Here is a 15462-nt window from a genome sequence, read left to right as displayed (position 1 = left end):
GGAGGATGCTGCACTAGGAGGAGCGTGGGTCACCCACACCAGGGGAGCTGTCATCTCACTCCACTGAAACCTGGAGTGGTCACCGCAGGGCTCGTGTGCCCCTCACTGGGGCTTCCTGTTCTAGACAAGTGGGGAGGAATGGAGAGTGTCCAGAGAAGCTCTGCCAATATGGGATTCATGGCCTCAAGCACACGCCCCATGAGGGGAGGCTGGGGATCCTGGTCTCCTTCAGCCTGGTGAAGTGGGGGCTCAGAGCGTCACAGTCATGACCTGTAACTGCTTGAAGGTGGTTTCAGAGATGCTGGAGCTTTTCTTCATGGTGGAAAAAAAAGCAGGAGAAAGGAAGGATGCCACAAAGTTTGAATTGGGAGGTTGAGACCAGAAATGACCAGAAGAAACTGTCACCCCGAGGGCAGTGCTGTGGTACAAGAGGACACCCAGGGGGAGGCTGGACCAGCCCATGGCTTTGTCTTTCCCAGAACAGCCAGGGAGGATGGAGAGATATCAGTAAGGGTAGTGAGACATTGGGTTGAAATCAAAAAGACAATTGGGTGCCTTCAAAGAAAGAGGTGCAGGTATGGGAGACCGAAGGAGTAACACCTTAAGTTTGCTCAGCATCAGAGCCACCTTTAATTTCCCTTTACCTACCTGTCATTATTGCCTCCAGTTTTCTGCTCTAACGAGCCCCCGGGGGAGGCTTTGTTGGTAATGGTCCTCAGTGGGACCCATTAAGAAACCTTGGAGTTTACATCTGAGTTTGTCATCTTGAGCAGTTTCTTCAACTTCCTCTCAGTGTCTGAGGTTCAGGGACTCTGCCCCAAACCCACCCGAGGGGTCATTAAAATACCTTGGGCTGCTCCTCTGCTGAGCCCACCTCCTGGGATGGAGGAATTTCATGGCAACCAGTGCTGCAGAGAGACAGCTCTGCCCAGGAGCAGCTCCTGTGCAATGGGCAGCAGGGCTGAGGGCGCTGCCTGCAGGCACCGAGGATGGGACCATCAATGCAGAGAGAGCGTGAAGGCAGTCGTGATGGGGAGGAGAGCTGAGAGCTCACTGTGGGAGAAAGCTTCCCAGCCCTCTGCCCGGTAAGTGTGAGGCTGCAGGGCAATGCCACTGCCCATCCTGAAGGGTTCTCATAAAGCTGTCGTAGCCCACAGCCTGTGGGATCTTTCTCTGGTGTAGAGGAGGAGAAGGGTGTGCTGCAGAGCAGGGCTTCCCTGCAGCACCGTCAGAGGGACAGGACACGGTGGCTGCCTTCTCCTGGGGATGGTTGCAGGGGCATGAAGGCGGGTGTGCACCCAGCGGTGCCCAGGGCTGTCCTTCAGAGCAGGGTCTCATCTGTGGCCATAGCTGCAGCAGAAGGGACTCTCCTGAGCACCCTCTGTCCCTCCCTGGCCTTGTTTCCCGTGTCAGAAGCATCGGGGCATTTCTCCTTGCTTCTCCACCCATCCCTTCTGCTGCTGCTGTTGCTCTTGTTTTCAGTCTCTCTGGGGTGGGGGCTTCATCAGCAGCTCAGCAACTGACCCTGCAGGTCCTGCCATGCAGATGTGTCCCTGGTGCCCAAGGCCTCTTCTAACCTCTGAGTCTCTAGGCAATGCAGTCCATGGGGTGGGGATAAAGGTAACTCTCCGCAAAGGGCACCCCATCTTCTAGGCATCCAAAAGCTGACAGCTCTTCCCTGGGGAGGGGAGTTTGGAGATCTGCACTTTGGAACTGGACTCCTCTGCTCTCCGTGGGATCATCCTCCAGACCAAAGCAGTGCTGGCAAAAAGCAGCTGAGAGCAGGACAGATGGAGAGACCAGCTCTCCTCCTTCTGCACTAAGGCTCTGTCCTATCGCCTCCCAGGACTCTCACAATAGCACTCGTAGGGTAGCAGAAATGCCAGGGATTTCTACCTTCAAACATGACTCTTCAGGTGGGACAGGGGTAACAGGAGAAAAACAAAACAAAACAAAACAAAACAACCCCCCCCAGCTGTGTTCTGCAGCCAGGGGACCTGGGAGTGACAGTGGTCAAAAGCTCTTTTATATCGGGGATAGAGTTACCCTGCGATCACTCCTGGTTCCTCTCTGCCTCTTGCTGCACAGCACGACTGACTCCTCTGGAGCCCACAGCAGAGTCCCCTCCTCCCCATTGCAACCTCAGCCAGCACAAACCAGGCATCACACCAGGATCTGCACAAACACCTTCCTGCACGGATGGAGGTCATTTGGGGGGCTCTACTGTGACCAGTGCAACAGGTTCTACTCCGACCTGTCTGTCCTCACTCTTCACTGTCTTTTCCTCCTTGGACAGGCCCCCATGTGCAGAGGGATCAGATGTCCAACGGCAGCTCCATCACCCACTTCCTCCTCCTGGCATTCGCAGACACGCGGGAGCTGCAGCTCTTGCACTTCTGCCTCTTCCTGGGCATCTACCTGGCTGCCCTCCTGGGCAATGGCCTCATCATCACTGCCGTAGCCTGTGACCACCGCCTCCACACCCCCATGTACTTCTTCCTCCTCAACCTCTCCCTCCTCGACCTAGGTGCCATCTCCACCACTGTTCCCAAAGCCATGGCCAATTCCCTCTGGGACACCAGGACCATCTCCTACATGGGATGTGTTTCCCAGGTCTTTTTCTTTGCCTTCTTGATGTCAGCAGACTTTTGTCTTCTCACCGTCATGGCCTACGACCGCTACGTTGCCATCTGCAAACCCCTGCACTATGGGTCCCTCCTGGGCAGCAGAGCTTGTGTCCACATGGCAGCAGCTGCCTGGGGCAGTGGCTTTCTCAATGCTCTACTGCACACGGCCAATACATTTTCAATACCTCTCTGCCAAGGCAATGGCCTAGACCAGTTCTTCTGTGAAATCCCCCAGATCCTCAAGCTCTCCTGCTCACAATCCTACCTCAGGGAAGTTGAGCTAATTGTATTTAGTGCCTGTTTATTCTTTGTGTGTTTTGTTTTCATTGTGGTGTCCTATGTGCAGATCTTCAGGGCTGTGCTGAGGATGCCCTCACAGCAGGGTCGGCACAAAGCCTTTTCCACGTGCCTCCCTCACCTGGCCGTGGTCTCACTGTTTATCAGCACTGGCATGGTTGCCCACCTGAAGCCCCCCTCCATCTCCTCCCCATCCCTCAATGTGGTGATGGCTGTTGTGTACTCGGTGGTGCCTCCAGCAGTGAACCCCCTCATCTACAGCATGAGGAACCGGGAGCTCAAGGATGCCCTGAAGAAACTCATCTGATGGATCCTGAGGCAGTAAAAGTAATGTGCCTCCCGTTCTCTGTGTCATGCTATAAGTTTACTCTAGGCCAGGCTTCAGCCATTATTTTTTTCTCTGGTAATTATACTTTGAAGTAATTGCTTGGGTTCATAGCACTTCTCTTGAGGCTCTTTCCTGTTCTGTCTCATCCTTGAAGAACCATGTGTCACCTCTTTCCTCCCTAATAGCATCTCTACAATAAAAAGGGATCTCCTGAGTGTGGTGCCTGATGGCTGGGTCTGCTTGATACAGTTTTGGCTACGAACAAGCCTAAGGAACTGGACTTCCCAAGCGTCTTTCCACCTTGTTTTGGGAAACAATGTCACAGTAGCACTGGCATATTTTAGACACCGAGACTTAGTTGAAGGCTCTCTTCTTTGCGTAGAGGGGCAGTAGAGACGGTACATGACCTCCCAGTAACATTCCTCAGGCTGTCACAGGTATGATGGGGCTGATGGCAGATTTCAGTCCATGTGGAAAGGAATCTGGAGTGGTCAGGAGGGGACGGGGACACTCCATGTTCTCTGGGTTGGGAAGTGAATGGAGACACAGAAGAGTTTAAGTTGCAGAGATAGGTCCCCCCAGGACAAATCACTAAATCCAGGTACCCACAAGCCAGGACTCTGCAGGGCCGTGGGAGGCAGTGAAGATGCAGCAGGCAGAGGGAAGGGAGACTGGAGAGATGTGGGAGCTGCCTGAGGAGCCCCAGGGCCAGGAGTCTCCTGCTGTCCTGGGGAGCAGGGCAGGCGGGGAGGCAGAGCAGGGCAAAGGCAGTTTGGGCTGGGGATCAGCTGCAGCTGAAGGCAGGAGAGCCAGAGAGTGAGTGGCCTCTGCTGGCCCTTGGGGCCAGCTCCAGCCCTGGGGTGATGGGGAGGCTGAGAGCCCTCTCTGCCCTCAGCAGCTGCGGTGCCCTTCAGAGGGGCTGGGGCTGTGGGGGGAGTGCCCAGAGCTCTGCAGTTCCCTGTGGGGAGCACTGCTGTGGGACCAGCCCAGACCAGGGGGCTCGTTTGGGCTGGGCTGGGGAGATGGCGGGGAAGGTGGGAGAGAGCCAGGGTGGGTCTGGAGTGGTGTGGGAAGTGCCCAGGAGAGGAAAACCCCAATGTTAGCGGCGCTGTGTGACCATGTGAGGACGTGCCCCAGTGGGCATGTGGGGCAGAGCCAGGTCTCCTGGAGAAGGAAGCAAGTCATTGTCCTGGTGACGGCAGGGACGGGGTTAATTCTCCCCGGGCTCCATCAGGGACACAGGTATTCCATCCCATGTGAGCCATGGCCAGGCAGAGCTGCCAGAGGAGGGGCCAGGAAGTCGCTGCTGGGGAGCGGGCTGGGGCGTCCCGGGTCCGGTTGGTGAGCGGCAGTTCCGTAATCGTGTTTGTACATTCCTCTGTCCGTGTTACTGTTGTTATTTTCTTGTTCCCTTTGCTGTTCTGTTAAACTGCCTTTGTCTCAACCCAAGAGTCTTGCCTTTTCTCTTCCGATTCTTCTCGTATTGGGAAGGCCCGAGCGAGCGGCAATTGGTTCTTTGTTGCCATCTTTAACTTTTGGTTTATTAGGTGGCTGTTGGTTTTCTTTCTGTTTTGAGTAGGGATGCACATCCACTGTTATTAAAGCCATCGCCCAAGAGATTCTGCATCAGCCAAGTGACGTGTTCCCAGAGCTTCTCTGCGTGGTGCCGCTACTGGGCATAATAGTGGCATATCTTCATTAACTGGTCCCAGAGTAAAGAAAAAAAAACAGAGTAAAACTTTGAAGACAGGGTTCATCCTATCTAACTGGAGTCGCTTAATTGAGGCAGCTAAAAAACCCCCAAACCTAGTTACTCTGTGCTCAGCAGGGAGAGAGGTCTGTCCAGTAGCCATATGGGTTTGACCTCACTGCACAGTGCGAGCTGCACACTCAGCCTGGGGCCTCTGTGCAGAAGAGAGAGAGAGAAACCAAGAGGCCCAGGGAGCAGGAAAGAAGGGCGATGGGGAAAGTAGAGGGAGAGGAAGGATGACAGAGAGAGAGAGGGACTTGGAGAAAAGAGAAAGGGCGACAGGGAGCAGAGCACAGCAGGAGAGAGGAAGGGAGGTACAGGGAGGTGAAAAACAGGACCCAGAGGGAAAGGGGAAGGGCAGGGAGGAACAGGGAGGCAGAAGAGGGCTGACAGGAGCCCAAGGGCCCAGGACTCACTGCAGCTCCCGGCTCTGCAGATCTGTCCTGTCGGCCTGTGCCAGCCTCCCCTCAGCCGACACAAGATGGCCGCCAGGAGCCTCGTGCTGGGTCCACAACTCCCAGCGTGCCCCGGGGCACCCCCTCCTGCCCTCTGACCCCGCGGGAACCATGGCCGCCTCCCCGGGGCTGCCCTGGCCCAGGGCCAGGCCCTGGAGAACGGCTGGGGCCGGGAGGAGGAGGTCAGGGAGGGAGAGAAGGTTGGGAGAGGGCGGCGGGGTGGGGGGAGAGGGGCGGGAAGGGCCAGAGGGCCGGGGAGAGCAGGGGGGAGCTGGTCAGGGAGGGGAGGGAGGAGAAGTGCTGGTGAGGAGCGGGAAGAGATGGAGGGCAAGAGGTGCTGGTTAAGCTGGCAGAGCAGCGCGGAGAGCCGCCTGACAGCAAAGGTGCCCGATGGCCGCAGAGGAGCCCAGGGGAGCTGATTCCTTTGGAGGCCACCAGGGCAGCCTTCCTCCGCCCCTGGTTTTGGTGAGCGATGGAGCAGTGCAGAGCCGTCCCTCAGGCATGCAGGCCTCAGGAGGGCTTCCCAGTGCCCCAGTGAGAGATCCTGCTCCCAGGAAGCGCCTCCCCATGGAGCAAAGGCCATATCCAGCCACCCGGCGCTGGGTACGGCTGCCCCAAGGGGTGTCTCAAGGAGGACGGGGTCGTCCGTCTGATGGCTCTGACACACAAATGGTGAGCTGAAGCCCCATGGCCGTGGCTGGCTGGGTCAAAGTCTCCGAGTTTAGTGACATTTGGTGAACTCCTGCACTAAGTAACGCATGACTTGAAACATCCCTGAAAAAATGGTGGAGGTTTGTCTGCGTGTTCTGCATGCTTCTGGATGCTAGACTGTGGCTAGGAGGGAATGTGCTTAGTTATCTCTCAAAGGGAGATAAAAGAAGTGCCTAAGTAAGGGTCAGCGTACCTCTTCAGAGCTTTGGCTGTTTAAATGTTGACCTGAACTTCTACAGAAATGGTAAAACGCTTGCACTTCTCTTCTAGTACCTGCGTGGGTACAGGGAAGAAGGCAGCAGACGTACACATTAGCTAAACCCCCTTCTTATTGCCAGCCGTAAAGGCGCCTCTCGGCTGGGAGCCCGAGAAGGACCCCGTGTTACAATTCTTGCTCCCTTATGTGCCACCCTAAGGCGATTCACATATGCATTGTCACAGTCTAGGAAACCTATTGGCCTTGGCCATGAGGTCGCCTGTTACCATTCACTTTGGAGGAGTTGTTGACGTGACCCGCTTTGCAAGCACGCTTAATTCATATTTAGTAGCTGAGTTTGCACTCTTTCGTTGCACCTTGGCGGCTTTCAGCTTGTTTCCGTCTGGTTTCTTGTAACAATAGACCCATTTGCATAGGTGAGCTCACTGCTGGTCAAGTTCTCTTGCGCGTGTCTCAGAAGCCATCTTTACCGAGGAGCTGCTTCTTTGTAGCCCAATGTGCTGGTCAGCTTTTTCAGCAGGGCTAGTTCAGAGCCTACGCGGCAGGACACAGCTGCTGCCTGAAAAGTTTGCCTTCTATCCCACAGGATAGTGAAAGCGCCATTTCTAGCTTTGCGAGGGAGACAGGGAGGACCAAAGCTCCCTGAGCTTTGTTGGGCTGAGCTGGCCTTCGGGATAACTCGGCTCCTTCCTTTGCCACTTGCTTGGCTACTTTTTTCCAACCAGTGATGGTTTACTGCCCACTGCTCCTCAACGGCCATCCTCTTGCAAAGGTAATTACGATTTGAGCTTTAGGACAGATGGTACAGTAGGTAGATACGGGACCAAAGTATAGGCTGGTTTCTACCTTGGGAAGGGTAGGATGAGCTATTACACCTTGATAGGCTGTCCAGGTATGCGCTATGGGTAGAGTTCCTATTTGCTAATTGTTGTTTCTTTAGCATGTGCTGGGGGCTCAGTCTGGAATGACAAGAAGCCCACCCTGACTGATGCGGTGGGAAGGGAGACAGCAGAGGAGCACAGCAAAGGCAGCTGTTAAAGCAGCGGCTGAAAGCCGGTCCCTCCTGCATCCAAGGTGGGAAAGTGTGGGCTGGAGAACCAGAGGGCTCTGCTGCTAAAGGCAGCCACAGGGAAGCAGCGTGTCCTCTCCAGTGAAGGTGACGCACAGTGCAGTCTTCCAAAAGGGCCTTGGTAACTGCTGTCAGTGAGAGTCCTGTGACAGGGCCAGCAGGGCCATCAGCCTGCAGCTGTGCAGTGGTTGTAACTACCGCTGAAACGGTTGTAGAGGGGGATGCTGTGCTGTGGGTTTGGCTTGGGGTTCTTTTCTTAACTATTTTGTTGGGGTGCAACTATTTCTTTGCACTCAGGTGAGGGGATTGGCGCTGATCTTCTCTTTCTGGAGCGCGTCCTGGCATCCTTTGTCACCCAGAGCTTTCCCCTCTGTTCTGTTCCTGACGAGGAGCCATGGCCGCAATGGGGAACGACTCCTGTGAGTAACGACTTCACCAGCAGGCTTGGGCTTTTGTGAATCCCCAAAGGCAAGGGATGTGGCTGGTGCTCCATCCCTGACTGTTGATTTGCTGAAAATCTAGAGGCAATTCTGGGGTGTTTCCTGCCAGCAGCCAGACATACCCAGGTGTTTTCAATTAGACACGGGAAAAGGTTTTTATCCCTCCTGTGCCATTATGTACAAGACCTTGAAAGATGTTGTTTCTCATAGAAAGATCTCGCCTCAGTAGGGTTACCTTTGGGGCTAGATCACTTGAGCTGGTAATGCACTGCAAGACTCCAGCGGGCAAGGAAGGTAGGCCGAGGCACAGAAATCCGAGCGTGGGTTTGTTGGACTGCTGGCAAATTGAGCGGGGGAACAGACTGTTTTCCAAACAGTCAATTTCCATGGCAGTCCTGTACAGAACTCGACTTTTAAAATAGGCTTTCGTGCACCACTAGGGTCTCATCACTTCTCAAATGTCAGTTTAACATGATAGGCCTGCTGGTTAAGGACTCGTCTGCTGCGACATGGCTCAGGACCACACCAGGGCCAGCAGCGCTGCTTTCTGCATCCCGTGGGGGCGCTGGGCAGAGGGACGGGTTGGCAGGTCCCGGCACGAGGTACGTGTGTGGGACGTCAGGGTGACTCTCGCCTGGTTTTTCCCAGCAAAGCCCCAGCCGGTGCCAGCCCCGAGCTGCGGGGCTGTGCTCTCCGCACCCAGTTCATGGAATAAATTTGTTGTGTTTCATCAGATACTGGTTTTGTCTGCTGCCAGAGAGGGAGGGGAGGCCGAGCCAGGGCCACGGGGGCCGCTCCCCCTCGCCCACCCTCTGCCTGGGCTGCCGGGAGGAGCCGGGCTGGCCCCGCCCCCACAGCCCAGCACCATTGCTGACAGCCCCAGGCTGGAGACCTTGTGGGGCTGGGAGGCGGGGCCTTCCTGAGGCCTCCCCCAGCCGAGTCTGCCTGAGGCTGCGGGGCCTGGCCATGGCAGAGCGCCACAGCCTCTGAGCACTGCTGGCCCGCTCGCCCTCAGCCTGCGCTGCTGGCCCCAGCCCCTCAGTGGGCCCTGCCCCACACTGCCGTGGGCCCTGACACGGTGTGGAGGCCGTGACGCCATCTGCTGTGGTAGATGCCTTTGCGTAGCAGGCACCACCTGGCCCCGACCATGTCTGCTGTCCATTACAAGTTCTCCTCTAAGCTGAACTACGATATAGTGACCTTCGATGGCCTCCACATCTCCCTCCGCGACCTCAAGTGCCGGATCATGGGCCGTGAGAAGCTGAAGGCGGCCAACAGTGACCTGCAGATCAGCAACGCCCAGACCGAAGAAGGTGCGTGGGGGCCAGGGCCTCAGGGCAGTGAGTAAAAAGCATGTGCTTCACTAGGTTCCCTTAAACGTGGGGTTGCCGAAAGGGGTTTGCCTAAAGGGCAGAAAGGGGCTTTGACTAAAGGGCCTAAAGGGGCTAACTTTCCTGCTTCAAAGAGCATCAGTCGTGTGTGGCAGTGACACAATCCTCCTCTAGGTAGGTTGTGTTGCACTTTGACCTTTGTAAAATGAGTGTAATCTTTTAAACTTGGTACACTGGTGGCACAGATACTTAGTGAAGGTAAGGGTGTTTTCCATGCGAAAACACCAAAATACCCCAGTGGTTTTCAGAGCACAGCTAGAGAATACGTTTTGGTGTAATATGTATGAATGCCAACTTTTTTGGTTGATATGCATAACCGTTACTTCCAGTTGTTATTCGTCAGATGTAGATGCTTAAACTCACCTTCAGGAAAAAAAGGGAAAAAAAAAACAGACCGGGATTTTCTGTCTTCGGCTGTCTGCGTATGTAGTTTTGTTTGAGTCTCTCTGCTCTGCAAGAAGGGAATTGAAAGAGTTCCCGTCCCTTCACGTTTAATTCAAAGGAGATGATTAGCTTCAGAGGGGAGATACCACTTTAGTTTGAGCCAATTCTGCCCTACTTGTGAAAGCAAGCTCAAAAAAGGCCAAAAGTTCTGTGATGCAAATTCTAGCACTGCCAGTTTGGGTTCCATTCAAATGTAAAGCACTGAGAGGCCGAGAAGTGTGGTTGTTGGTGGAAGATGCTCCAAGACAGAGATGGCAGGGTCTCTTCTGCGTTCCGTCAGTCTTGAGCACTGGTGGCATTAGGTGAATCGTTTGAGTTAACAGCTATGGAAGCAATGGCGTTTTCATGCTTTAGCTCGGTGCCTGTTTTGTTGCAGGGCAAGCTAGACAGACTTTAGACTCTGGTTTATGCAGGTGAGACTTTGCTGTGGGTTGTTCTGCTCCGGAGATCTGTTGGCTTTGTAGCCTAACAGAAGCAAAAGCAACTTGAGTTAGATCAGGACAGAACCTCATGCATTAGCAGACTCTCTTTTAGTGACCATTGAGACCGTTTTGCTGTTGGAATTCCAACTTTTTTTAAAAAAGGAGACAAATTCTGCTGTATGTTTTTGGTTCTCAAACCTGAAGATTTCTTGCAATGTACTGTTAGTGTGTTGAGACGATAAAAGCGCGATGTGACATACAAAAGTTTGCTTTTCTATCTGTCAAGGGGTTCTCTGAAGTGCTGTGTAATTACGTATTAATCCTTAATCCTTAATCCTTATGAATGGACTAGGGTTTTTTCCTGTGTTTCTCTTGTTTTCAGAATACACAGATGACAATGCCCTGATTCCTAAGAACTCATCGGTGATTGTCAGAAGAATCCCTGTTGGAGGAGTGAAAGCTACCAGCAAAACATCTGTTAGGTAAGTATCCATAAACCATTGTATTCTTTCTAAGGGGTTTTGGTGTGATAGCTTTCTAAATTTATACTAGTTTACAGGGGCTTTCAGCTTGTATCTTTCTTGTTAAAGCTGCTGTTAATTTTTGTTGTCATGGGCTAGATTTTAATGTGTCTGCCCCAAAGCAGGCTGACATTTTTAGTGCTGTTGGGACATGGGGTTCACACTCCACCAATTGTAACTTTTCAGATGCCTCTACTGGGTTTGTTCTTGGGGCTGATTGTTCTGAGACCCATGGTCTCTACATGGATCTCCATACGGAGAAATTCCTTATTATATGTGTTTGCTTTTATTGCTTTTATAGTACAGGCAGATACACATTGTAGTGTCATCTTAGGATTTGTTCCATCTCAGAAGAGCCTGCGTCTCAGTGTTTGACTATTTCTTGCATTTGGGCTGGAGGGTATTCTTACGGCCCAAATCTGGGTTTTTAGCGTACTAGCTATAGAGGAGAGACCCAGGTTGCCAGCTGGCGAGCAATGCAAACAAGAAGTTTCATTCATAAAGGATTCCTAGTAGTTTCCTAAAGACAATGTCCGTTTAAGGCAAGAGAAAAAGAACAGTGTCCTAAAGCCTTTTGTGTGAGTACGATGAAGGAATAGTTAATCCTTTCCAAACTTGAAACTCAGTAAGCAGTTGAGCAGGTTACCAAATGTTACTGGTTATCTTTCTAAGTCTGTTTTTACCCTAAGCCGATGTCTGTGCTCCAGGTTTTAATTCTGCATAATACGGATCAATGAGTATGTGGAATCTCAGCAAGTTTTCAAACGTAATAAATGGTTCCTAAACTATTGTAGCATTTTCAAGATCATCTTAAAACAAATTCTGGCAATCGAGGCCGCTATTTTCTTTTGTCACGGGACTCCTCAATTGAACAAAATTCTAGAAACTGCTGTCAGGTGACTTTTCTAGTACTATTTTGAATCAACATAGCATATGTAACACGTTTAGTGGCTGAATATGGTAGCCGTCTGAGCACAGTGCTTAGGTTTCCACAAAGACACGCTCTTGTAAAGACTCTGCTGCTGACATTTTTGTTATGTCTTTGTCGGATGACTGATTTCTGGTTCGCTTAAGGAAAGGTGCACTTTGAAGTGTCTAGACCATCACTGTTCTTGCTTAGAAACTAAAGTACTGTGTATGGCCCTATTTGTGATACTAGGGATATACAGACTGGCTAACGTTACCTTCCTGTTTTGATGGTTGATTATTTAAGAACACAAAATATAGTACAGACATCATGGTTTAGATTCTTAGGTAGCCGAGACAAAATACCTGAGGACTTCCTCTTGTGCTGTTGTGTTCTGTATCTGTAAGTCTTGGAGTAATTTGTGACAAAGGTGAAATGTGATTTGGGTTCTTTTTTTCTTTGCACTGAGTGTACAAGAGAGAACAGTTTATGTATACGAATAAATTTCCACATTCAGTAGACTATCAGAACATAATGTTTTGACAATCCGTTTTTATAATCTGGTTTTGCTGCTTGATGCTGGGCACAAGTGCTTTATTTTAAATTCTTTCTTCTTCTAGAAGTCGAACTGAGCCAGTGAGTGGAACATCAAAAGCAGTATGTAAAATCACAATCTCACTTTTTTACGTTTGGAAAAGGAGCAGCATTTTTCTTCAGGTTTGAAAACACTGTCATTTGGCTGCTGAAATAAAATTAAGTAACACAAGGAAATACTTGACTGGTAATGGTCTAGATCTTGATTTGCCACTTGGGTTGAATGCTATGCGTAACTACACATTTCAAAATAGTCCCTACAGTATAAAAATCACTATTTGGTGGGTTTTATTTTTCATCTTTATTTTAAGTACTTCACTGCTGTGGTGTGAGCCATTACACTAACCCTGGACCGCTGGATCTGATGCCTTGATAAGCTGTTAGGATCACCTAAATCTAGAAAGAGATGAACTCTGGCTCTGTGTTCTGCGAAGAATGCAGCCTCTGATGCTCATGGAATAGTATCCCATCAACTTAAAATTGTAAGCTTTTTGTATGTAGGTCTAAAACCACTACGTCTTAATCTGACACCTGTAATTCTGTCACCGAGTGGTTTGAATTCCTTTTTGTCCATGAATGCATGAATGCCTCGCGTTGTGAGTTCGAGTTAGTTTACTGGCCCAGTGACCCAAGTAGTTAATTTTATGCATTTATGTAAAGCGCATTTATAGTATTTCTTCTAATTCAGACGAGTTTTTATTTCTTGAAAAGGGTTATTTTTCTTGTTGTTTACTAGCATGTGCATAAACACAAATCACATGTTCCAAAAGAAGGTTAACGTTCTTTTCGCCTCGCATCTTCCCTGGCGTGTCTGTGTCATGTTTCTGAGTAGCATCTCGCCATCCGCTAGCACAGATGTCTCCAAGAAAAGGAAAAATCCTGGAGTGGGAGGGAAGCCTCAGCGTTAGCTAGAACTACTTAAAGTAAATGAAAGACGAAGCAGAAACGTTCCCTTCTAGTTTGCTCTGCCTGGACCTGATTTGGGTTGTGGGTAGCCGTGGGGAGGGTGGAAGCCTTGCATCGCTCTTTACAAATCCTCTCTCTCTCTCCCTGTAAAAGCACTGCAGCCTCGGGTGCTTCTGGTGTTGGAGACACAATTAACTTTATTCTTAAAGCTAACTCACTCTTGGTTCAAAGCGTGGGCTTTTTGTTTCGGTTTGGGTTTTTAAATACCTGTATTTCCGCATGTATTTCCAAGACGAACCTGGATCTTAGTGTGGGAGGAAGAAATCACCAAAAAGCTTGCCAATCACTGTTGAACAGTAAAGCAGCAAAATTAAAATTAGTCATGATTTTTCTGAACAGGATGCACAAAAGGTTTTACTTTGAGTATTTCTTCCTTGTCTTGCTCTTGTATTAGCTGTCATTCTATACGTCCAAATTTGCGCTGCTGTCCTACTGTTACTACAGCCAAAGCAAGAAAGTGCCTCCGTTTTGGTTTAGTATTACTGTTTCGGTAACTGCGAGGATTTCTAGTAAGGGCTTGTCCTTAAAGGCTGCAGAAACGCAGCGCCAGGCCCATTGTTTTAGCACCATCAGGCACAACCGTGATCCTTCCTGGCTGAATGTTTAGTTCAGCCAAGCAATCGTATTTTAGGAAACCGCTGTAATTTACACGTAATGTTCCAGCAGCGCGACTAGCCTTTTCCTCCTGTTTTTGGTGCCCTTTCCCACGTGCTTCATGTGAGTTTCTGTCTAGTCTTGTGTTTGAAATGGGAGTTAATAAATTCACTGTCGGTTCTTGGTTTTTGAGGGTTGCGTTGGCTGGTTGGGTTTGGATTTTTTCCCCCCAGTTCTTCTGCAGTATTACCTTAGGGCTGTGTACAAGTTTCATGGAGGTGTTGTTTCTGCTTGATTGATTTGGGGGACTTGCAGGAAATACTTCAGTAGAAATTTAGAGGGAAAAAAAAAGTCACGAGAATGTAGGATCATTGGAAGAGGAAGATGGCTGTTGGGCAGATGTACTAACTAGTACATGAATTATCTATCGCCTGCGTTTGATAACTGTTTAGTAGAAAGGAGTGCTATCGCCACCTTTAAGAAATCGGACTGTTGCCTGCAGGCCATATAATAACTGCTCCCTAAAAAAATACCGGAACTACTTAATAGTTTATGAAGCGTTATGTTTCAGTTCCTGGTCAGTACAGGACTGTTTAATGCCAGACTCCAACAGAGCACCTTCCCACTCTCTGAAAAACTGCAAAACGGTGGTGATTGTGCCTGCCGTGAGAGAGCACGGGCCTGTTTTGCGCTTGGGAAAGAGAGTGGCAGATGGAGCATGAAGCTGTTGGCCCAAATCTGGGTGTGCGAAGAGCTGAGCCACACACGGAGTGGAGACGGGTGTTTATTTCGTGTCTGCGCAGAGGTGGGGGCTGGGGGGAGCTCCACAAAGCTAGCACACCTTGGCTTACACGTTGTAAGCTTTCATATTTTACAAAAAGCGACTGTAGTATGGCTTGTGGTCTAATAAAATACAAGAAATCAGTTTTCTCAGTGTCTGCTCTGTCCTGGTAAACACCTTTATTTCAATAATTGGAGCAGTAAATTTTTTTCTAGACTAGGTGGTGTGTTACTTTTATGGCTGATGTTTTGGACTGGTGTTTTTATTTGGGTTTCGTGGGGTATGGTGAGTTTGGCATTTTTAAACGTAGTGACAGCAGAGGCAGAGTTCACGTTTCGGGGCTGATATGCCGGTGCTTTATTTTGACAGGCACCTGCTGTCTTCATGCAAGTGTAACCGTGTGCATTTATAAATGATGAGACATGAACTGATTAATTTTCAAACTACACCGAAGATAAGTTTCCTGTAGTGCTGCTTCCTTCTTGAATAAACTTGAATTTATTTTCTAAATGCTCTTTAGCTGGAAATTGACAGCTTCCTTACCCCTTTGACTTTTAAGCAGTCGTGAGCATTTGAGAAGGGTCCCTCTCTGAGATATTCTGGAGCAGTAAGCTGATCTCAAACGGGTTTGGTAATTGTAGTTTCTTCTCATTAACCTCATTAACCACACTCTTAAGCTGTCGTAGGTCTGGGCTTTGCTTTGAACAAATACAAGTTCCAGTGGGTTGGAAATGCCGCTTTCAGTGACAGTCAGAGGCGATAGTGCAGGCTTTGGGACTACAGTAGAGGTTAGCTATTGCCGTGTTTGGATTGTAGAACTCGACTGTGTGTTTCTTTTCTTGTGAACAGATTGGTGACTCTCCTGCATCTATTTCTGTGGCCCAGCTTACTAAGGTATATGAATATTCTCGTCAAATACTTAAAAAATAAAAAAGCATTTTCTTTGTA

At 50.1% G+C, this 15462-nt stretch overlaps 2 protein-coding genes across 2 annotated transcripts in view; both read left to right on the top strand.

Moving 5' to 3' along the window:
* LOC141736700 (scavenger receptor cysteine-rich type 1 protein M130-like) overlaps positions 1 to 15462 on the top strand; it is a 114530-nt gene that overhangs the window by 62973 nt on the left and 36095 nt on the right. The window lies entirely within an intron of this gene.
* Positions 9042 to 12302, top strand: LOC141736644 (E3 ubiquitin-protein ligase RBBP6-like). The gene is made up of 3 exons (XM_074571189.1): positions 9042 to 9207; positions 10534 to 10633; positions 12200 to 12302. Exons 1-3 carry the CDS (start codon positions 9042 to 9044, stop codon positions 12300 to 12302), a joined length of 369 nt encoding a protein of 122 aa, XP_074427290.1.

Source organism: Larus michahellis, assembly GCF_964199755.1.
Source record: "Larus michahellis chromosome W unlocalized genomic scaffold, bLarMic1.1 SUPER_W_unloc_1, whole genome shotgun sequence".
NCBI classification, from domain to species: domain Eukaryota; kingdom Metazoa; phylum Chordata; class Aves; order Charadriiformes; family Laridae; genus Larus; species Larus michahellis.
The sequence above is the reverse complement of the archived record's forward strand: the minus strand, read 5'-3'. Positions and strand labels throughout refer to the sequence as shown.

Coding starts and splice junctions, on each gene's coding strand:
- LOC141736644 (XM_074571189.1), top strand. CDS start 9,042: ATGTCTGCTGTCCATTACAAGTTCTCCTCTAAGCTGAACTACGATATA. Junction 9,208..10,533: donor CAACGCCCAGACCGAAGAAG/GTGCGTGGGGGC, acceptor TCTTGTTTTCAG/AATACACAGATGACAATGCC. Junction 10,634..12,199: donor ACCAGCAAAACATCTGTTAG/GTAAGTATCCAT, acceptor TTCTTCTTCTAG/AAGTCGAACTGAGCCAGTGA.